This window comes from Anoplolepis gracilipes, chromosome 8, assembly GCF_047496725.1.
Source record: "Anoplolepis gracilipes chromosome 8, ASM4749672v1, whole genome shotgun sequence".
Taxonomy (NCBI): domain Eukaryota; kingdom Metazoa; phylum Arthropoda; class Insecta; order Hymenoptera; family Formicidae; genus Anoplolepis; species Anoplolepis gracilipes.
The window spans coordinates 3645739-3670574 of NC_132977.1; the positions used below are offsets into that span (position 1 = coordinate 3645739).

The window sequence follows — 24836 nt, forward strand, 5'->3', positions numbered from 1 at the left end:
TTACGTTTCATGTTAAACGAGCGCGAAATACTATTACATCGTATTTATAGAGCTTTTGCAGAGTGAAATACTAGATATGTAAAAATAATTTTATAAGAATTTTCACTTTTAAGGTATTATCTCCTGTTATGGATATTTTCATTCAATTACTTATCTGTACAAATAAAACAAAATTAGATATAAAAATTAAACAACAATTCTCTTCGGTACACGAAGAAATTTTTTAATTACTTATGTATATTATTTTACCACGCGGTTAGATAAAAATGAATCTCTGTGTATGTGTTAGAAAAAGTATGTTTATAAGTTTTTGAAAGCTCTCTCAACATCTAGGAGAGAAGATGGAGATTATAAATATATTTAAATAATTCGCGCGCGCGCGCGCGAGAGAGATAGAGGAAGAGAGAGAGAGAGAGAAAATTTTTTCTAAAGACTAACTGTCTTTCGTTCAAAGGAAAATGCATACCGTGATGCTGGGTCAAAGTTTAATTCGTTCTTTCGCGTTAATAGCCGCAACCATGCCGTAAAATGAGTCCCCGAGACTTTTTCTCTCATTCACATGTTGACACGAAGCAACGGTTCTTTCGAAGCACCATTTCAATTAAAAGTTTGACGGGATTTTTTTTTTTTATTCCTATTCGTCCGCTTATGTCTCGCTGCGGCCGCAAGTTAACGAGTACGCTTAAACACACCGCTTGCTCTCGTTTCCCTCGAAAGCTCGACTAACTCTCGAGAAAAGAAAAAAAAAAAAAAAATAACAGTCAAGCGTATAAAGTATATTATTTCGCAAGACATACATACTTTGCGCTGTGCAAATTTGAGGGAGTTAACTCTTGCTTCCTGGAAGGAAGCAGCTCCTTTTCAAATGGAAATGGAAGTATTCCGAGATTACGGGCCCATTTCTCTCACATAATTTATACTCCGTAAAACTCGAGGTTGAAAAGTTTGCAAAGATGATGGCCTCGTGAACGTATTTTGCCAGGATAAATTTTCACGTTCGAGAAGAATTTTTCGGCCTCGAGGAAAAGAGAATTTCTTATAACACGGCCGGCTTATTCGTTTGTTCCGTAGAAATTCTGCGAGAGAAGGATACGATAACGGAATTCGCACCATCCTTCATCTTCACCCTCCTTTGATACTGAAATTTGATCTCCGGCAAAAGTGACATCCTGGTATCGTATGGCGTGCACCTTCTCTCTGTCGTAAACGACAAATTTCGAGGTATCATCGAACGGAGGTCAAACACGATCGCACACAAAATCGTCTTAATAAGTCCTAAATTTAAATTAATCCCACTAATTTAAGTTGATTCCGGATGGAGTGCAAGTACGATTTCTCACATTTTATTTCATACTCTTTCTTACCGTTTTATAATCTTTATAAATTTCATGACGCGCGCGAGGAGATTCATATCTTGACTTGTACTACTCAGAGCGAGAATCACGACTACCATAATTTAAGCCTTTGAGTCACAGCGGGTCACCCAGAGACCCATCTTTTTTTCGTAGTTTTTTATTGTTTTAACTACTTTTTTATCAACAAATACCAGATTGTTTCTACAGAGTCTCTAGAACATCAATAAGTGTAAAAAAAATATGAATAGTCATTAACTGTTAATTGCAAAAATACAATATATAAACAAACAATCAAAATTAGTATTTTTTTACGAAAAAATGCATCTACTAATCTATTATGACAATAAATACGGCAATTTTTTTAGAATCTTAGTACACTCTAAAGTATTTTTTAGAATTTTTTTAGAATCTTCCATCGCATCCGTGCTGTTTTTGTTAAATCCTTCTTTTTTGATAAAAAATATATAAAAAACAATATTTTCTGTTCTAAATTGAAAGTAACAGTTGTATTCTTTTTTAAATTTTTTTCTGAAAGTTTTTTTAGATCGCAGACTCTGAATCTAAAGGAAAAAAAATTTAATTTCCAAAATTTAATATAGGGATCCAATATGGTGAAAGTAAAATTTCGTCTGTCATATTGGATCCGCTATCTTGAATTTTGAAAATCTGACAACAGATTCGTAATCAGCGACCTTAAAAACCCTTATATACCAAATTTTATAAAATACTGACAATTAGAAAAATTCGTGACTCAAAGGGTTAATCACTAAAATTTGTCGTCAAGACACAAAAGCACGAATTGTAAAGTACGTTAGTTTCGTTCAGGTAATACGCGACTTCCTTGAGATAATCCCGGGACCAGAGTCCGAGCAAATGTAATTACATTCTTATAGGTTACAACGATTTGTGCGACAATTCTCGTGGCCTGGCGAGATAAAAACAAAAAGTCCTGCGACAACGGAAATACCATCTGCGATGGAAATAGAAGCGAAATACGTAGCAGGCAAGAGAAATGAGAAAGAAGAGATATGAAGAGAGGAAGAAGCAAATGTAGAGAGAAAAAGAGTGAGAAAAAGAGAGGAAGAAATAACACCATGGTCGCTGATTAATCCAAATCTGATGTATGACAGCCGAGGCTGCTATTTGCCAGCTGTCACCCTCGCCACTCCCAAGATCCTCCGTCTTCTAATGCCATCGTCGTGGAAATGACAAACGATGGAAAGTAGAAAGATAACAAGGTTGCCTTTTTTCGGGAGGGGCGTATAAACCCTCGAAGCTCGAGTCACGTTGTGGATTGCGATACTTAAAAAACAGCAGAAAGGCTATGACTTTTGACTCTACCTCTCGCATTTTGCCCCTTCGCCCGGACACAGATTAATATTTCACTCTCGTAAAGCCGCAGCGCGAAACTCGATAAATCCATTTCCGGCGTCTATTCGACAAGATATTACGCGCTATAAACAGGGGAGAGTAATATTGCAAAAAAATATGTATAATTCCTTCTTCCTTCTTGCTTGACTTTAAAATTATTATTATTATTATTATTAGCTTTCGGATATACGATTTTTTTTTTTCATTTAAAAATTTAATTTCTCATTTTTTTTTATGTAGCGTTAACGGACAAATCACATTTATTGTAAATTATATTTTAAGCAATGAATAATAATATTTAATAATTTTATTAGACATATGATATAAAATTTTAAGAGTTTAAAAATCTGGAAAATATTGCTACAAGATAATTTTGCTAGATCTTACATAAAACACTTTTACACAATTTTTTCTTGCAAGAGAAAGAGGCATGAAGATTGGAGAAAAAAATCGCAAGGAACGAGAAAACACACGGAATTATCAGAGTTAGGCGCGATGGCTGCGTACTTATGCGTATTCACGCAACATATGAACCGTGAGAGAGAGGACTGTCGATTATTCCGAGTGCACGAAATTACTTACGGCGTCCGATCGATAATTAGAGATCTCTTTTTACACATGTGTTCATTGCGTTGAATGGCTTTCGGGCGGCGCACTCGTTTTGTTAATGAGATGAATGCGCCTTTTGCGGTGTTAATTAGCGGAGGATTACGAGAGATGATGAATCGATATCCGATTTCCGTTTCTGCGATTCGCTCTTTTCTGTAATAATATGATAAGTGTGTATTTCTATTCCTAAAGCAGCGCTCCGTGTTCCGTCGTGGATCAAAAGACACTAATATTTTGCGGGAAAGCGTTTTGCATATAAATAATAGCGAAGCATCGTAAGAAATGTTGGTTTGTATTACTTTGCGGGAGAAACTCGAGTTGCATGCATTACAAGCTTCCTCGAGAAAAAAAATGTCAGCAACAGAAGCTAGTATATAAATATTTCAACGATATTGCGAAAGCAGTGAAGCCTCAAACTCAAAAATTCATTCGACAAACATTTCTTTTTACATGAAGTAACCATCAACGATAATCTATTATATTTTTGCCTTCGCGTTTTACGAGACAAGAGAGTATTAGTTTTCGAATCGAGTGATTAAAAGAAACATTTTTATGCATTATATAAAATTTGACAGATACATATTGCAAATCGTTTCAAATAATGTCACAATAATCGGCAGTGGAGATGTTGATTATGTGTCGTATAATGTGTCGAATAAAAATCAATTACTTGTCGATTTCTTGAATATGAGAAATAGAAGGGTGAGAAAATTCTAAGGAAAAAAAGAAAAAGAAAAAAATTGTTTTAATTTGATCGCGCAATCACATAAATAAATACTTATGCACAACGGAACACGAAGATTAATAAGGTTACACCAATCAATCCTTGAAAAAAATGATCTTTGAGAGATACCTTCTAAGGCAGTATTTGCAGCCGAAAGAGTTTAGCATCGTTTCACGATGACGGTAAGTACGTTGGAGTAACATCTCATTGTTAAGTCGCTTTGTTTCTTACGTGTGTATGGTTTAGAAAGTTTATTTGCCTCGTCAAATACACCTTCTAAATCGGACGACTTCTGGCATACTTCTAACCCGTTATCGATTTTTTATACTCATGCAGCAGCTGTAATATTACAATAATTGCGATATTAACACCAATTCAGCTTCGTATGTGACTTGTCGTCATTATATGAAAATTCGTTAATTTCGTGGAATGGCCGCTTCGAACACGATAGTGCGCGTTTGAAAAATTCCTTTACAAAGCACCTTTATTATTTTTTTCTTTTTTTATACACAACTCTACTCTATTCTCTACTTCTATATACATTCCATTCAACCAACAAGGATCAAATTTTAGCTCATTCCGTACATATGTGTCAGAGTGTCTACTCAAATCTTGTAAAAAAATCTCCTAAAAATTCCCTAATCTTGCAGCTATTTTTGTTGAAAATTCCAGATAAAATATTTAAAAAATTTTTTTAGCGTAACTAAAATAAGTTTTTATTGTATAAATTTCCTAATGCTTTGCACGAAGGAAAAACACAGAACCATTTAAATTTCAAGTGTTAGATTTGCAAATATACTAAAAATACTGAATAAGATAAATATTATTCTCGCATAATACATTTTCATCTTTTTATCACTAAAAATTACAATAAAAAAGTTATATTGCGTATATTCAGTATTTTTAAAGATTTGAATGTAAATATTAAACACATAATTCACAACTTGATTTATGAATGTTTAAAATATAAGAAAACAAGATTATCAAAATTTTTAAAAATTCCCCGAAAAATCTAAATAAAATCTAATGAGAACTACAAGCACAAAAAAAATCCTTAAGAATTCCATGTTTTTCCAGGGAGTAGACACCCTGTGTATATATTATATGGGTATGATTACTAAACTATAAACTGACAAACTAATTATTTTGTTGGAATAAAATTGTCTAAGGGTAAGTGTTTTCGATAAAATAAATAATTACCTGAGATCGTTGCCCTTGGATCTTCGCATGCCGCGGGGCGGATGTCGCGGGGGCGGGGTGCATCTGCAGTCACAGTGCATCACACACAGCGCGACGCTGGTCGCGAGAGTCACTACGAAAGGCGCCGCGAAGAAGTGCATAATGATGGTGATCTGCGCCTCGCGATTATAGTTCGCCATCACTATACTGCCGTTCACTCGGCTATAATGGCAGGGAAATTTCGCGCCCTCGTAACCCAGCTCGCGGGTAAAGTTCTCGCAGTCGACTGTCGGGGGATATCCGCAGCCCTTGATGTTCACCAGCAGCACCGCCTCGACGTCCCCCGGGGAGGACACTGCTCAACAAGACATATTTTATAACGACGATTAGCGTCGGGATTTGAATTTTTTATTTTTCTTATGCAATGTTGATCTATTCAATTGGATAAATGTGTTCCAATTTTATTTCGATTATTCTTAAACGATTACACTCTATTTTATAGTCAAATAATAACGATGAAGAGAATGGAAATTTGAAATATTCATCATATTTTCTAATATTCACATATTTGTCTGTTGATACAAATTATATATGATAATTTCATCGATAATTTATGTGTTTCGAAAAGTCGAGATCGCATTACGATTATTTCAAATTTCTTTTTTATTTTCTTCGTATTATGTTTCTCTGTATCACGTGTTACATTTTGTTTATACTAAAAATTATTTGCCAATTAAATTTATTTATTTTATCTTATCGAGTGTGTTTGATTTAGAGTTGCACAAAATTTAAAACAAAATAATATTGATAAAAATATTATTGATATTGAAAATTTTTGAGAACTTAAATCTTGTCTTGATCTTAAATGAACCTTTGCAGCAAAAATTTTATAGCAAAAATCCTATCTTGTATTTTCTCAATTTTATTAACAATTTTTATCTAATGCTAAATAATTGTTTGAAATATAATATTTAACATATTATCTTTATAATATGTAATAATTTAAGATAATTATTCCTATTTATATGTCGTTTACTTTCTAAAACACATTTATAATGTAATTAGAGAACCGTGTGCTGTACGTAAAGTTTTGAGTAGCTAAATAATTGTCCGATTTTTTATTGTTTAATTTGTTAATATAAATATTTTTATTTATTAAATAAAATAAAATTCTTTAATTTTGCATAATATAATATAATATATAATGATCTTTTTTTCAATTAATTTATAAATATTTTAGCTTTTTTTGAAAAATCAATAACTAATCGTGACAATCTTAGTCTTGGTATTATCTTGATAATTAGTTAAAAAAAATCTTGCTTTAATCTCGCCTTAAATTTCAAGACGAGATAAGACAATATCAAGATTAATCTTGATATTAAGACTAATCTTGGTATCTCACCCTAGTTTGATCGTGAAATCCTTTCAAATACATACATGATTATGTGATTTACAGTTACATTAGGAAAACTGAGAAGCTGCTGAGGAACTAACTGCAGGCTTAGCGATCCTACCGGCAGTGACGGCGCCCAGAGTGGTCGTGACATCGGGCGCGACGGTGGTGGTGTTCCTGGTGTCATTCCTCATGGTGACGTTACTCCACGGCGTGTAAGTGACGTATATATGGGTGCATTTGTACACGTCGCTGGTACAACCCTCCCGGCACGAGCTCCAGGTGCAGTTGAAGAGACCGGCGAGCTCCTCGCGTCGCGAGGTCGTGCAGATGACCGGCTGCGGCGAGAAGTCCGCCGCCAGGGTGCTGATGGCCGGGTCGACGTAGAGCGGCACCAGGAAGAGGAGGGCCGCGCCGCCGGACGTCGCGACGAAGGCCAGGGCGGACGTGGCGTAGAAGTTGAGCCGCTGCCGACAGGTACGTCGTGGCGGTCGACGCCGCGACGCGCCGAACCCGAGCTCCAACAGCTTGCGACGACGTAGCTCCCGCTCGTGGAAGTCGTCCCCGCCGTCGCCGTCGTCGCTGTCCCGTCGCTGCCCCCGATGCTCCCGATCACTCTGGCACTGGCTGCAGCTCGCCTCCAGCAGGAGTTCGGAGCTACTTCCGCGCATCACCCGGAACCGCGGCTTTCGGTTCTTTCGAGAGGGAGACGACCGTGTGAGCCTCTTCTTCTTCGTCTTCTTCTCCTTCGCCTTCTGCCCCTTCCTCTTGTTCGGGTGGTGCTTCTCGCTGCTGCTTGTCGATGCTCGTTTCCGCGACGACTCATCGAGCGAGCCGATCTACAGGCCGATCATCCCTTAGGCCGCGTTTATTTGTGGGGTTTTCGATCCTCTCTCTGCTCGGATCAACTGTCAAGTAGACGACAGCCGTCGACCATCGTTTTCCTCGTGGACGACTCGTCCGGCAGGGGACGGGGGATCCAGTGTACTCGATCGCGTTTCCGTCTTTCGTATCTAGGAGACATTGAGAGCGAGGCCGTCTCTCTACTAGCTCGACCTTTGAAAATGCGATGTGCGGTCGACGGGTAATTTTCGAATCCTACGCCTCGACGAAGGTTGCATCGAACGATCTATATATATTTTTTTATATGTTTCGATACAAAACTAGATTTATAATTTGCGTTGACGAGAGTGTGGTTGATTCGAGATTTTTAATTGGACGATTATCGTTTGACCGACAAGCATTCTACTGTTGCCGCGAGCTTTCTCCCGAAGTTTCAAAGAGGACTCGCGAAGAACGATCTTGAAATCGATGCAATGTCGATGTAAAGCTCGAGGAACGCCATTTCCGCCAACTTGACATAATTTAATGCGACTGATCGCGGTCAATTCGATTATCGCCGCGTCTGCATCATCAGGTGTGAAGTACTTGTATAAATCTCGACGGCGTAGATAAGCCACATACGGCTCTTCCAAGTACCTCTCTCTCTCTCTCTCTCTCGAGTCACCTTGTTCACTTTTCAGTTGCCATCTTATCGCTATACATAACGAGTACACTCTAAGGTTCTTTCGGGGGTTATCAAATTGAGTCGATCGATCACGACCTTTCAGACGCTGCTGTTTTGTAGGAAATCATGCATTTCGACATAGCTCGTCGCACGCACATATGAAAAATCTCTTCAGAAAGGCTGCGTGACGTTCACGCGGTGAAGAAAATCGCGTGATACTTTTGAAATCGTTAGTCCGTTGATCCCAAGTTAGGCCTGTGTCCTTTGTTTTTTTTTTTTTTTTTTTTTTTTTTTGTATTGTTAAGGCGCACGTTGTGATATTTTGAACGACGAAGATATATTGAAATTGAAGAGACTCAATATCGCGTTTGTAAACTTAAGCCAACTTATGGATCGATGTGACGCGATTGTTATTTATCCTCGATATATACAAATCGTTCGCACAAAACTTTGAGAGCGATTCTTTTTCGCTGAATAAAAGCGCTTTTTTTCATTTCAAGACTCGCAGTCGACAGAACGACACTCGATGATCTGTCACGCTCTCCAGATCGATCCACCGAAAGAAAAAAAGAAAACAGTGAATTACTCGAGGCACCTCTACGATTTGTGAAAAATCCCTGCGAGCCTCCACCGATGAATTTTGAACAGCAATTCTCCAGACACGAGATTTCACGCCGAAGGAGGAGGACCATTCACGGTAAGCTTAATATACGGATCCTATAGACTCAATAGCCAGACAGCAATGCTCGCATCCGCAACTGGTTGCCACGCAGTCAGAATTCCTGGCATCGGTGCCGGTCACATCGATCCTGAGATTCCCGTCACACGCGGCTACTCCGTCTGACAAATGATCGATCCACCACTGTCGATCCTTCCCTTCACGAAACAATACACACCATGATCAAATGCGCGGTGCTTTCTTGCTGTCAATTTTTTTTTCCGGAAGAAGAAAGTGGGAGAGGAAACGTGTGCCTCGCGCGGGGTGAAGGCTCGCGAGCGCGACAGGCAGGGACCTTCCGAGGGATATTTTTGCGGGGGCCTCCTTCCTTTTTTTCCCGAGCACTTGCGCGTTCCTGGCGAGTGCCGTCCGCCTCGCGGATCGCGGGTTAAAGCGTGACTATTCGACCACCTCGACGAAGAGTCCTCGACAGGACAGGCCGTGTGGTCCGAAGCGACAGGGCGGGGTTCCAGGCGCGCATGAGCGACGGGTACAACCCCTCTCGACCCCTTCGCACCCCACGGTCGTGCCACCTCCGATGCATTCTCCTTGTTTACGCTCCTGCCTGTCCCGCCTTGCTTCTTCCGCTCTTCTACAGGGATATTCCCAACTCATCGCGTAACATTTTTTAACAGCTGTCATTGATGCTCATCGACGCCGAATTTTTGTTATTTCCGTAATGCAATTTTACAGGAGTGGATATGGAAGTGTTGATATATTATTTATGTTATCGCATTTATTAAAAAATTGCTAAATTAAATTGACATGCACAAATATTGAGATTATATAAACTATTGACATATATAATCTATATATACATATTAATTATTAACATATGTATATATATTGAGATTATATTCAATTATTGACATATGTATATAATACTAATCAATATATACATACATATTAATTATTAACATAAGTAGTTATATAAGCAATTATTAATATTATATAGCAATTATTAATATTATAGTTTGGAATTATATTTTAGAGGTAAATTTAATAGGAAATTAAAACTTTTCCACATAAAATCCAAATATTTAAATATTTTAATGAAATTTTGAGAGAACGAGAGGAAAGTAGAATTTTATATTGGATTAAAGAGTATTTCAAATTTTAAATGAAAGGAATAAGAACTTTATTATTATATATATATAATTCGCAAAGATTGAATTTATATTCTTTACAGCTTATAACACAAAATCTTGTTTTAAAGAAAAATACTTGCAATTTGTTGGAAAAGTTTTCAAAGTATTATCCGATAGATCTGGGACACTGTATATATACAGCACTTCAACGAGAGTGTTCTTTCCCTTTTCCTCTCTCGCTTCCCTATTATCATCTTTTAATTGCGTTCTATAATGAAGCCAATTTTTTGTTTGAAGTCTTAGTACTTTTGCGTTACAGCACGTGGAAAAATGATGATTTTGGGCTCTTTAAAAATCGTTTGACAGAAAGAGCGTGAAAGAAACGTAAAACATGATTGAAGATCAAAAGGTTGTAAACGTTAAGAAACTCAATTCACATAAAAAATTGTCAATTATGAAAGATTAATGAATTTTTCTAATAATTTTGTAATGTACTTTTTCTATTTATAAAGAAAAAAAATTTTCTAATGAAAACAATATTATAAAATTATAAAATTATAGATTTATTAGTGCTAATTTTTATAATGAAAACAAAATACTATAATATTATAAAATGAAAATAATATTATAAAATCAAGCAATTAATGACAAGATATATTTTAAAAAATCAAGTATCTGTTAGGCTGCATTCGGAAACATCACCCAGGTGCATTCTGAGTGTTCTCTGTTCTTGTTAAATTTTTAAATGCAAAATTATTTAGCACAGAAACTCATCTTTGAAATACATAGGCATAAAATGTACATCCTAATTACACGCTACGATTTAAGAAAGATAAAGGATATCGTTAATTTTTTTAATAGCATCAATCTCGTTTATCTGCGTTACTAATTAAGAAGCACTGAGAAAGTACGGTTCTGATTTTATCTAAATGCAAGATTGATTTTATTATACAACCCGCATATGTGATGTTACATACTAATAGTTTCCGAGATCATTGCGGACATTTGGGACGCAATCTACTTCTCTTCAGGGAGTCGTCCTGATTGTTACGTGTGTCACACGTAACAAAACTACATGTAATTCCTGCGAGACTGTCATCGAGAGCTGGCTACCTTGCTACCACGAGAAATTCAAACACGGCCGATCGTCCTCAATCATCGGCTACAATTTTAATTCGCCACTTAAATCGCGATACGAATGTCCGATGTGTATTGACGTTTGTTTGGGAATTTATTATCACGCTAAATCCTCTCGTGATTTTTGTTTATACCATGCGATTATGGTTATACTCATGATTAAACATCCCTTATAATTTAGGTGACAGATCGGATGAAGTATTAGATCACATCTATCGTCGTTCGATAACAACGATACAAAGAGAACATGTCAGATCAGCAAACTTATCAATGTCACACTTTATCAAGGTTCATACTTCACGTTGATAGAGTACGATGATGCTTTGTATGTACATATCTGCAATTTTATATAATGCTGTTAATTAATTTTATACAAATGTTTTACAGTAGATTATTAACGTACTGTACATTTGTATGCACGTAATGCATTATTTTTTTTATATAAATTATTATTTTAACAAATTATTTCTTAAATAAATTATTAGTATTAATTTTATAACGAAAACAATATTATAAAATTATATATATATATTAGTATTAATTTTTATAATGAAAACAAAATATTATAATATTGTAAAATGGAAAAATCAAGTAATTATGTTTAATCACAAGATATTTAAATTATTTTAAAATCAAGTATCTGTTATTCAAAATTAATGAAGGAATAAATTCTTTTATAAAATTTATATACTTGCAAATGTGTGTATTAGTTATTAAGAAAATATTTGGACAACATTATATTATTATTTCAATCATTTGCCGATTATTTCAATGAAATTGTCGTAGTAAATTAAAATCGAACATAATTATTGTTACCTGCTAAAATTATATTATTATATCAATATTCATCATTTTCTCTATAATATAGTGATAATATTCACAATTCAAACATAAAGTGTAAAAACAATAAAAATAATATAAATAAAGATGTGAATCTTATTAGCCTAATCAATCCACGCAACTTTATTTGAATTTGAACTGTTATATCAGAGAGCAGAGAGAAAGTACAAAAACAATCATCCATTCATTTTAGATGAAATTGATATTCAAGCTACCTCTATGTTCATTAACTATAAACTACATAGTCAAATCCATGAAAGTTCCTTGTCGATAACAACTATTCACAGAGTACGGTTCTGTTCCATGTTATGTCCAGAAAATGTCGATAATACGGAGCTGTAATATAATATATGTGTAATATGTGTATATTGTATATAAAATAAATTGTTAGTATAAACGCACACATGCACGTGTATCTATTATTTATTTTCGTATTGAAACGCAACTAACAATAGGTGCTTTTCACTTATTCGTCATTCTATCTTTATCACTGGATGTTGAAAAAAACAAGATGATACTTGTGTCGATTATTTGTGTCACTAAATGGAAAGCATCTAAATTATTATGTAATGAAAGAAACTTCTCTCTCTTTTTTTACTCCTAATATTTAATTATACGTTATATATATATTTATTTATTTATTTTTTTATCCTATAGAAACCCTCTAATAAGAGCCATTTATATCTACTTTCGATTGGTCCTCTAAATCTGGGCAACTGCCGCTCGTATTAGGATCATATTAATCTAACCATTAATATAAACATTATATTTCAGCAACACAAATAAAAAATAAACGTTTCAAAACAACTAAAAATATTATACATTGCCGGTTTAATTTCCGAACACCCTGTATAATCTTTTTAAATAAAACTTCGAAATAATATATATAATAAGAAACTGCTTACATTTAATCTTTAGTAGTTGTGTATAAAGATTAGCAAAATAAAATAGAAACGAAAAGAATAAATATAAATACAAAATATTAATTAAAATACTTATTTATTAGAAAACAAATTAGAATACTGTATTATCACAAATGTATCATAGATTAAAATACTTTATGTATCATAGATATATATCACAAATAGAAATACTTTATATATCACAATTAAAATATTGTATGTATCATACTAAAGATTGAAATAAAAAGTAAGAAAATTAAGCATGCATTGCTATCTAGATTTGCTGCCATATTGCTTACGCAAGGTATTTTTTTATTATAAATTTATAACCTAAACGCTGAAAATCTTGTTATAATTTTGAAATAAAAATTATGACAATTTATAATATAATCAGCATTTAATTTGCCAAATTCTACATTTAGAAATAACGTCCAATTTAAAAAATTACTATAATAAAATATTTTTCTTATTTTATAAATACTTTTATTTTTTAAATTTTTATGTATATTTTTTTCCGTAGAACGCGATGAACAATAAGCATATGTGACGCGTGAGCGCGTCAGAAGGAGTTAGATTAAAGAGAGAGATAGTAAAGTATATATTCTTTTCGCAGAATTTTGTCCAGATCGCCTTATGGCAAAACTCTTATTAAAGGGTCTCTAGTTCTTATATTTAAGACATAATAAAAAGATTTTATGTAATATTATTTTTTTCGCTTGCTGTTATTCCTTAAACATTTCGTTAAACATTACATTTCCTTTGTATTTGATTGTCATGGAATTTATGACAAAACAGTGTGCTATTTTTCGTAAAATACTTGGAAAATACTCTTAACAAAGATATAATTAATACGTTACATGTATATTGTATAAGAGATTATTTTTCTTTTTGGTCCAGAAATTTCTTGTGAAGAAGATTACTATTTTTTTTTTGTTATTGATTTCAAAAATAAGTATTGAATTTAGTAAACATTTTAATTGGAAATAAAAAAATTATTTTTATTTATTTTACATTTTTATAGATTTTCTATTCCATATTTTAAAATTGATATTTTGATTCCTCTCTAAAATAATGAAGTAAAATCAAATTTTATTTTCGCATTTTATGCTTCTGTATGCGCATAAGCTAAAGTGATAATAAATAAAAATAAAATAAAATAAAATTTCGCTCGTCAACAATAATACATGCGAAGAAGAAAAGAGAAAGAAAACAACAATACGCAAATTCAAAATATAACCGAAACTAATATAACGCAGATTATTACTAAATTATTATTAGATCTTTATTAATATTATTATTAGATCTCCACATTATGGCTATAAAAAAACACAACTCTTTATTTTGACATTTTCTATTTCGTTACTTCTTTTATTATCATCGTTTTATATAACTAATTTGTTATTTAATATAGTCACTATTATCTATTATTCTTTCAGACGTTTACGTGAATAAATTACTTTCAGGTACATACAGTACTTTCGTCTTAACTTAGAAACTAGAGAGGAGAAGTACTGTCGAATACGTCATGAGATTCAGTCGTCGTTGTTTGAAGATTACATATTATTAATATCGATTAATTCCGAATTTGTATGCATTTGACCATATTTTCATTGTATTATTTATATAATGTTTGGCTTCTTTACACCTTTTGATTATTTTGCGCCGAAGAGAACTTGAAAAATCAAGCCGAAACGTTCGCCCGTTAATTTTATGTTTAATTTACTCAAAAGTGAATGTTTAATTCGCTATGCTCAATCATTTATATTACCATTTATATAATCCAATGTCTTTGTTTGTAATTAATTATACGCCTATTAGATAATATATTAAATTACTCCATTTTAAATTTTAATTATAGATATTTGACTCTGTTACGCCTTGTTACCAGATAAGCACTATCTTTAATGTTTTAAGTAGGGCCTTTATTTAATTAATTTATACAATTCTTTATCAATAAAACAAAAAGTTATTAATACGACACCTTAAAAAAATAATTGACCGTCTCCGATATTATATTTGCAGCGTCGATATTATCTGTAGTACATTACAAAATTGTCGAAAATTTAACGGTTGACGCTAAATGATTACAGTTCCACAGCCATTGATTCCCGGTATAAGAAATACATGGGCCTTACATGGTACTTTCCTCCTTTTTAGATGGATCAAAACAAATTTCTGGCATGAAATCTTTGTCTTTTACAACATTGAATAATTCCTTGTGTCGATTGACTTTCGCTTGTGCATTAGCGCAGCTTGCATATTGTCTTGCAACACCTCATCTTTTTTAATAGCTTCGCTAATTACGTTGGACATCTCATAGAGTTTTGCGAAAGTAAGATTCCGTATCTCTTGTGCAGTGAAAAAGATATCGAATTCTCGTTCCAAAGTTTGCTTGACTTCTATAACCATCATAGAGTCCATTCCAAGCTCAGCCAGAGATGTATTTTGGCTCATCTTTTTCGTGTCTTTTATATCTGTCAATAAAAGTAGAAAAGTAGTTTTATATATAAAAATTTACTATAACTTATGCAAAATATTTTGACATTATTTAACATTAAATATTTGACATTAAATAAACATATGTGTAGTAAGAGTGAACGAATTTGTATGCAAATATTTACTTAGAATATTAGCGACAGTTTCTATCATGCCAAATCCAGAAGATCTAACTTTCTTCTCGGCTAAGACCATACTGCTTACGACCGGCCGATCTTGAAGTAAAAATTTATCGAGCACTTCTAGGGAACTTGCTAATTTTTGCTGCGTGGAACCGACGACAGTGAGTACATTATTGTCTTCCTGCATATCAGCGACAAGACCCACGTCACTCATGGCTCCCCATTGAATCGCCAATCCAGGTAATCCATCTTCCACCCTTTTCTCGCACACTCTCTCCATAATGGAATTGGCCATGCCATAATTAGTTTGTCCGGCGTTTCCTCTGCCGCAAGAAATGGAAGAAAATACTACAAAGTGCCGAAGTTTAGAGCAGAATTTCCTGGACAGTTTGTCCAACATTTGAGTTGCCCAGGCTTTTGATTCGAAGGATTTTTCAAAGGTCTCGACGGTATGATTTTTTACGTTGTGATCCTTCAACACCATAGCTAGATTGAATATCGCATCTACCGGTGCTTCCTTTTCCGCGGTTTGCAGAAGACGTTCGCAATCGTTGCTGTCGGTGACATCGATATTCTTGACGATGAGCACATTAACACCAAGAGACTTCCACAATTGAACTTTCATACGCTGATAACCATTTTTTATCCCAGTTCGCGAAATCAACACGACGTTCTTGGCACCTCGTTGTATTAACCAGTCAGTTAACTCCAAACCTAATCCACCCAGGCCTCCTAGGATAATATAGCTTTTGTCGCTAAGACAGTAGTAACGGCGATGAGCGACAATAAGTCCATTTTCATCTTCCTCTTGAATCTTTAAGATTGTCTAGAAAGTATTTATACATTAGAGACGGAATTATTATACACATTTTTTTATTACTATTTTTATTTATAAACTGTTAACTAAGGCGTACTATTAGCATACCTTTCCTATATGTTTATCATTTGCCATGTATCTAAAAGCCGTTTCAATTTCTGTTTTTTGAAAAACTTTCACCTGAATTGGTTTGATGGCTCCATTTTGCAAACCGTTAACCATCATTTTGGACAACAGAGACTTATGCTTGTGATAACCGACAAGTAAATTATCTAATAGAATTTTGTAAAAACTAATACCTTTTTGAAATACGGACATATCTAAAGAATTATTAGTCACAGGATTAAGCGTGCCAATCTCCAGGAAACGACCGTTTCGTGCAAGACAACGAACGGACGCAATCAGCTTTTCTTCCGTCAATGAATTCAACACGATATCCACACCACGACCGTTTGTTTGCAACATTATCATTTGTTCAAAACTGATATCTCGAGAATTTCCAATGTGCTCATCGGTAATAGTCGGAAACGTTTTTTTGATAAATTCTCGCTTTTCAAAGGTACCCACTGTAGTGAACACCTCACATCCCTCATAAAGAGCAAGATAGATAGCTGCTTGTCCAATACCTCCAGTACCACAATGTATAAGTATTTTGTTCCCTTTTTTTATTTTTCCATAAATGTACAAAGCCAAGTAACACGTGCTATAAACGCACGGAACTGTTGTTGCTTCTTCGAACGTCCATGTATCGGGTATGTTCCAACATAAATCTTTGTCTTTTACAACAATATTTGCTATACACCTAGAAAAGACAATATTAATAATAATAATTTACATAATATAATAATTGCCCAGACAGCATACAATATGATAAATATTTATGAAAATATATTGTTTTGAAATATTATATAAATATTTTATACATATTTTATAAACATCTTTATTTGACATATTTTTAAAATATTGATGAAATATTTTATACAATATTTATGATAAATGAAAAATAAATATTTACAGAGTAATTATTTTGTAAATATTTCTAAAATATTTGCTAAGATATTTATGGTAAATATTTATCACCTATTCAATCTAAAATCTTATAAATATTTATAAAGTATTTAAATAATTATTATATATATTTTGTAAATATTTTGTGCTGTTTGAGTGGATGATTATAATATTTACTTATTATCACGAAGGCCCATTACGCGTCGTCCATTGGAATCGAATCCTACATATTCCATTCCGAGAGACATATTTTGAAATCTTTCTTGCGACATTGCCGTCAAGTACGAATTTATTTTGCCAGTGGCTAACAGTACATCTTTAAAATTGATAGATGAATTAATCACACGTACCAAATCTTCGCGATGAGAATCGACGAATATATCATTCTCCATCCAACAAAGTGTACTTAAATCACCACGAATCTATAAAGAAAATCTTTCATTATGTATGTATACCATATATATATATATATATATATATATTGCATATACAATTTAAAACGAAATTTTAAAAAGTGAAGTTATACATATCACAAAATGCAAAAATATAATTCTTATCGCGCGTATACACATCAATAATATTGTGATATATTGATCGCAACTATTTAAATCTTTGCAAAGATTTATTAAAGATTATGCATACCATTTGGCAGACGTAGGCAGCGGATACAGGTTCAGCTTTTAAAGGCGGTAGTTTTAAATGTCTATAAGATCCCCAAGTCTTATTAGATCGCAAAACATTGATAGTCATATCTTTTTGCAATTGTTGCATATAAAAGGGATCTTGTAGAGAAAATTTGGGAGCATTCTGGTCTTGTATAAGTACCCCTCTGACAAATTCACCGCCTGGTTCCTTTCTCAAGCAGTTAATGAAGCCCAGCAAACCGCACTCAAAGTCTCTCTCTCCAACAATTATGATTCTACTGTTCTTATCAAGTTCATTCTCATCGTTCACAAGCAACTGTAGATGTTTGAGCCAATTAAAGTCGTTATTATTTATGTCGACAACAGCCAATCTCTTTACCGGAACCATTTTCTTTAGAAGCAAAATTACTTCCGTATCAGTGCGCTTTTCAAGAATGACGTATAATTTATTTTGCTGCAAATGTTTTTCGTAGTCAGTTACGTCACACTTTTCGCGCGTCAACAGATAACCACCTTCCGTCACGAATGACAAAAGTCGTTCTAACCAGATTTTTGGTTTCGTCAAAAGATTGAATCCAAAGGCTATTAAGACTTTATCATTTTCAGATAATTCATTTAAACCTGCAATTGTAATATTTTCTGGCAATTCTGCTGAATTGAAACGATTCGGTGACGTTACTAATGTAATATTTGTCTGTATTAGCGGCATGTTATTTATAGTTTTAATCAACAAGGAAGATGATAAATTTTCCAATGTTACATTATCAACATCTTCCAGCAGCTCCATAGCCTTTACTTTGATAATCTGATGATCTTCCAACGCGAGTTGCACCGATATTCGAATTACTTCGTCCAAAGAAATCTTGGCGCGATCGTGATGAGCTACAAATCTGTATTCCTCCATAACGGGATCCTGTATGACTTTCCGACGAGAAATCTTGACAGATTTAGCACCCCGAATCTCTATTCCACCAGATATAATCGCATCTATTTTTCTGTATATGCGTACTGGTAATTCTATAATAAGACAAAAATAGCTATTTTGCTACAAAAGTTTTCTTACACAATATTAATGAAAAATATTATTATAATTAATTCAATATTAATCTATCCATTATTGATAAAAAAAACATACGTTTATCCTCTTCTGTAATTATGTCTTGCAGCTTTGACGTATGAAGCGCAGGATCAATCACCAATTTTTGAATGCTTATAGGAACGTATAAATCTTTAGTATTGTATCCAAGAATATGCAGCTGTAGCATAGTTTCTATAAACGTCACCCAATTATTTGACCAAACAATGTGTCCCTTGTTGCCTGAAATAGATGCGCTTTTTAATCCGCAGAAGCAACCACTGTATTGGTAACCGCGCAGTTTTAACTCTTTGTAGATATCTCGAGCAGTCATATCTTCTTTTTCATCATCATCCTCCGGTAATAAATCGATCAAAATCATCTCTTGTTCTGGGTTCGATATGGCATGCACTGTTCCAGTTACCACAAGACTATCTCCTTCAATCACTTCAAACTTTCCGCTACCTGTAATATTTTTATATTCAATATCGTATATATAATTACGAGATCATATATTACTTTAAAGTTATACTTTCTTTTAAAAATAATTATATAATTCCATAAACACCTTTCTGTATCGTGATCGTCAATTTTGCAGCATTATCCGATAGATGAGTAGCACGAACGACATTTATATTTTGAAATACTATCGGCATACTTGTATACATCTCTCCTTTCGTCATGGCAATGGTTTCCCAAACGAGCGCAAGATATCCGGTCACTGGTAGCAAATTTTTTCCGTCGATTATGTAACCGGCCATATAGCTGTAAATCTCATCATTGAGTGTCATTTCGACGAGCCTTTCATTGGATTTTATGTTTTTCTGTGATTGATAGCTTGTCACATACCAATCTTTAGAATGATTCCATCTATAATAGAGCATTTACAAATTTGCTTATATATATTATGTTATTAATTTATTTGTATTATTAACATTGATTATAACAATATTGTACTTGATAGATGGAGATATCATAGGAGTGCCTCGGCTAACTGGAAATTCCACTGGCGGATATAAATTGGCGATCTGCGGTTGTAAGCCGCAATTGTAGAGCTTTCCAATCTGTCGTAAAATTACACCGACAGTATTTTTCTCGGTTCGCTGAGTCAGCGTGATATTTGTCATTGTTGGATGTAAGGATTCTTTCAAGATACGCTGCAGAACGCCCTCCGGTGCAATTTCGATAACCACGGCGTTATTTGGAATTAAACGCGTTGCTTGTTCAAAGAGAACGGTGTTTAGTATGCTACGCGTGTGATAGTTTGCTGAAGATAATTTTGATTCCTCATTGGACCATTCGACGCAAGGTACGGAGGTGCTGATCCATCTTGGACTCCGTTTTTTCGGCTGCGATATTACTTCGTTCAAGTTGAACAAAATCCGAGTTTCCACGGATGCGAGATAATGACTGTGATATGGAATATCGCAGGAGATTTCCTTTACGTTGATGTTATCGATCTGACAAGATGAAGATAAAAAATTAATACAAGCAGACAAGTATACGGCAAATTGAAGCTAAATAAGTTTGATATTTTCAAAAGAAGACAAGTATCTTCAAAGAATAAATGTACCTGTAATTTTTTCAAGAATTCTTGCATAGATTCAGCAGGCCCAGTTACAACGTTGCTGTTTGAACTGTTGTAGCACACGATTTTAATATCCGTTGGACATATATCTTTGAGACTTTCGTAATTTAAATTGACAACCGCCATAGAGCTATCAATAGTATTTCCTTCGACACAGGCTAGGCCAATAAAGTATGCCGATAAAATAGTTTCTTCAATAGTCAGACATTTATCTGCATACGCACAACTGAGTTCACCAGCAGAATGACTGATCATATAATCTGGAGTAATCTCTAAGGATGTCAAGAGATCTACCAGGCCGATCTACAAAGTTATGCAGATAATTTTATTATCATATTGTTTTTAAAAATGCTTCGCGCGTTAACATGTAATATTTTCATTTAAATTTATATACTTTTTTCTATAATATTTATATCATATATGTATAAAATTATTTTACCTGAATAGCGATGATGCTGACAAATGTGTGTAAAGGGCTTTCACACGCTTCTTCATATCTTTTCGTCAAAATCTTCATGATATTTAAACCGTAAGGTTTTAAAATAGTGTCGCACATTCTTACCGCATTTGCAAAAGCATAAAATTGTAACAAATTTTGACCTGATATAATTTTAATTAGAAAATTATATTGTTTTATTATTTAAATATATTTTATCTTATACGTAAAATATAAAATATTGAATATATATATATACCCATTCTTGACCATTGCGAGCCTAAGGCAGAGAATACGAAGCAAATCGGTCTTTTCATATTGTCACAATTCTGGATTTCCTTAATCGAATCTCTCTGCCAAGCATCCAGTATGATATATCCTCTCCATGGATGACCCACTATATTCTCCGCATGGATATCGTGCAATAAACGAATATATTCTGCATCTGTTGGATAATTCGCAACCTGCAAATATAATTTTTTTTAAACGGCTGTTATAAATATAATATGTTTTAATTAATAACAGAATAATATTGTCTTTGAAATATTTATACTGACGTCGTTCAAAAACGAATTGACTGCTTCTCTAGTACGTCCGGATAATGTCACAAGTCTTGGCAAGTCATCGTACGGTGCTCTATTGTTAACCTTCTGTTTGATATTCCATTTTAATAACATATGAGCATTGCAGCCACCGAAGCCGAAAGAATTAATGCTTATGTAACCATTTTTAAGTGGCAATGGTTCTGTAAGCACACGGATGGTTCCATCTGCAAAGGCATCTATATCATCTCGTGGTGATGTATAATTAATGTTTGGTGAGACAAAACCAGTTTCGAATGCTATTATTACCTTGAAAAATGAATGACAGTATTGAAATCTAACTCTAGATTAATCGATACATTGATTAACAAATTTATTTATTTATATATATATATATATATATATATATATATATATTTGCATTAATTTAATTTAATTATACATTTTTGGAAAAATTAAAAAAAGTATTATCAATGAGGTATCGATTGTTTCTAACTTATAATACGATAGAAAGAAAATATATGTGTCTCATCTCTTGATATCTATTTGTGTGTGTGTGTGTATGTGTGTGTATATATAAAATAAATACATGTATACACCAATATATATATTTTTGTGTATTAAAAATTATTCGAATAATATTGTGTTTAATGTCCGTTTTAACCACCGTAAAAATTCTATTAATTTATCAAATCATAAATTTAAAAAGATAAAAATGTAAAATTTTTAGTTTGTAGATATAAATTGATTGTCAGAGAAATAGTAGACATAGATAATAAACAATACATTTTGAAGTCAATAGGCAATAGGCTTCCTACGCTCGTTTTAGAGAAAGAGAGAGAGAGAGAGAGAGAGAGAGAGAGAGAGAGAGAGACATATGGATTATAAGGTAAATATATCTATTCCTGAATAAAAATATGCATTTTTATTGTAATTAAGCTTCTTTTGAATTCATATTTTAGAAAATGCGAATTTATAAAATAAAACAAAGTGTCAATAAAAATGCCTATAGGAACTGATACATTTACTACTCCATTGTCTTATAAAAGATAAAAACCTCTAGTCATATAAACGAAATCAAGTATATATATTTTCACGATCAAAATATTATAGTGGATACGAATAATAATTTGTTTTACCTTAGCGATTTGAGTAAAACCACTAGCAGGTTCGGTATGACCAAGATTAGATTTTACAGAGCCGATCATCAGCGGAATTTTTCTATCTTTACACAAAACATTATGGATAGAATTGACTTCCTCAGGATCGCCAACTTTAGTTCCGGTACCATGTGCTTCCATGTAATCCAAATAAGACGGCGATATTCCGCATTCTTTATAGCATTCCGACATTAAAACGCTCTGCATATACATCGATGGAAACGTTATTCCATTTTCTTTATAACCATCGTTATTTACTTTAATATTCTTACACGTAGCATAAATTCTTTTAGCGTTCTTCATCTTTTGAAGATATATCACCGCCACGGTTTCGCTACGTGAATAGCCGCTGCTATCAGTATCAAAAGGTCTACAAGTACCATCGGATGACAAAATTCCTAACATTATATATAGCATAAGTATTTTTCAATACATATTATATTCAATACATATATTAGATTATAATTTGTACTACATGAGATTATAATTAATTAATTTAAAGTTTAGGATTTCATTAATTTATTACCGAGATGAGAGAAATTCAGATTTATAACTGGATGTAAGCATAAGTGTGCGGTGCCAATTATCGCGTCCTCGCAACGGCCCGACATGATTTCGCGACAACCAAGTGCCAAGGCATAAAGACTAGAACTGCATGCTGTGTCGACTGAGTAAGATGGTCCTTTCAAATCCAAGCAATACGAAATTATGTTTGCCATTGTAGATTTGCTGCATCCAAGAATGCCCAAGCCGTCTATCTAATTATAGGAAGCGACGACAAATTTTCACATTTCTGACAATAATAAATTTGATAATTTTTCTTATATCTAAACTATTTCTATATTTTCTATATTTTTATCAATTCAATAGCTATCGTTTACCTGAAGGTTCTCATACATAAATTTCTCTTGCGATTCGAGAACAGTACTCCCTACGATCACGGCAGTCTTTTTTCCTCGCAATTGCATTGGATTGAGCCCCGCGTCGATAATCGCTTCATAAGCATGTTCCAATAATAATCTCGCCATAGGATCGAGCGTGTGTGCTTGCTTGGTAGATATGTTGAAAAAATCAGAGTCAAATTTTTCCACGTTGTTAACTGTCCCCATGCGTTCCGGTAAATCCGGATGCTCTGACGAATTATAAAATTTTATAAAAATTTACATAAGTAACATATTTGTGTTATGTATTCCTCGTATTTTTATGTGACATTTTGGTTAAAAAAAATATGTTTTCCTTACGTGTAATTATTGAAGGAGGTAAGTCGTAAATAAAAGTGTAAAGTCAATATGCATGAATTGTAATCACCTATGTTCCATCGGCCATGATTTGCTCTAACAAGATCAACTTTATTGAGTAGGTTTTCTCGCAACTGATTCAAGTTACTTGAATCTGGAAATCTACCAGCGATACCAGAAATAACGATTTCGTCGCCAGAATTAAAATCAATGTATGTCTTTTCTGCCATGATATTAATTATAAAATATGTATGTCAATTCAAAAGAATATTATGTATATTTTATACACTTTGTTTTACTTTCGGCACTCTAATACTTTATTTTACTCTTGATATTCACGATTGTACCGCAGGTGAGAAATAATCAGAACTAGTGCAGTAGAGTATTAAACTACTTTTTATATAGTCAAAGCTAAACCTAATTATGTATTGTTATTTAATTCTTACGTCTACATAATCATCATATTTAATGAGTTACACAGCATTTATTGTTAGTTTGAATCTATTGTATAATTTTGTAATTCAAAGTATTTCCGTTAAAAACAAAATATTTCTATTAAATCAATTGTAACAAAATGACTAGATGTTCAGAAAAAAAGGAAAACCAAGAATGTACGTCATCGTCGAGAACTCCGAATACGCCTTGACAATTCTAACCTTTTTGCATTTTTATGAAATATATTGCAGCATAATATTAATATTAAAAGGATTTACAATAATTCTGAGAGAAAATAATATATATAATTTAGAGAAAATACACCAATAATTTAGAGAAAATTTATTTTATAATATATATATATCATAGATCTTATAAACGTGGATACGCCTTGTGGCTATAATCATGGTACCGAGTTGATAGAGCGAGAGAGTAATATATTATATGTCTAT

General features: G+C 33.5%; 2 protein-coding genes across 3 annotated transcripts in view; both read right to left on the reverse strand.

The window, feature by feature from the left end:
• The window catches only part of Teh1 (tipE homolog 1 phospholipid transfer protein), a 38243-nt gene extending 28942 nt beyond the window's left edge, over positions 1-9301 (reverse strand). The window contains exons 1-3 of one of the 2 annotated variants that reach the window (XM_072897215.1): positions 6753-9301; positions 5260-5593; positions 4189-4398 (exon numbers count right to left, since the gene is read on the reverse strand). In XM_072897215.1, coding sequence (XP_072753316.1) covers positions 4371-4398; positions 5260-5593; positions 6753-7302 — 912 coding nt within the window. In that variant the 5' untranslated portion in view covers positions 7303-9301 and the 3' untranslated portion in view covers positions 4189-4370. Of the gene's footprint in view, positions 1-4188; positions 4399-5259; positions 5594-6752 lie in introns of those variants that run through there. The other variant, XM_072897214.1, reaches the window with a different exon arrangement.
• A 5422-nt stretch (positions 9302-14723) lies between these two features.
• On the reverse strand, positions 14724-24309 carry LOC140669072 (fatty acid synthase-like). Its single transcript, XM_072898560.1, is given in 19 exon segments — positions 14724-14911; positions 14914-14980; positions 14982-15092; positions 15095-15297; positions 15445-16267; positions 16367-17060; positions 17444-17688; positions 17909-18927; positions 19046-19450; positions 19554-19855; positions 19943-20445; positions 20559-20876; positions 21013-21173; positions 21269-21473; positions 21567-21860; positions 22691-23109; positions 23238-23469; positions 23593-23843; positions 24020-24309. Coding segments are annotated over 19 exon segments (6456 nt in total). The 5' UTR covers positions 24180-24309; the 3' UTR covers positions 14724-14867.
• Between the last annotated feature and the right edge of the window lie 527 nt (positions 24310-24836).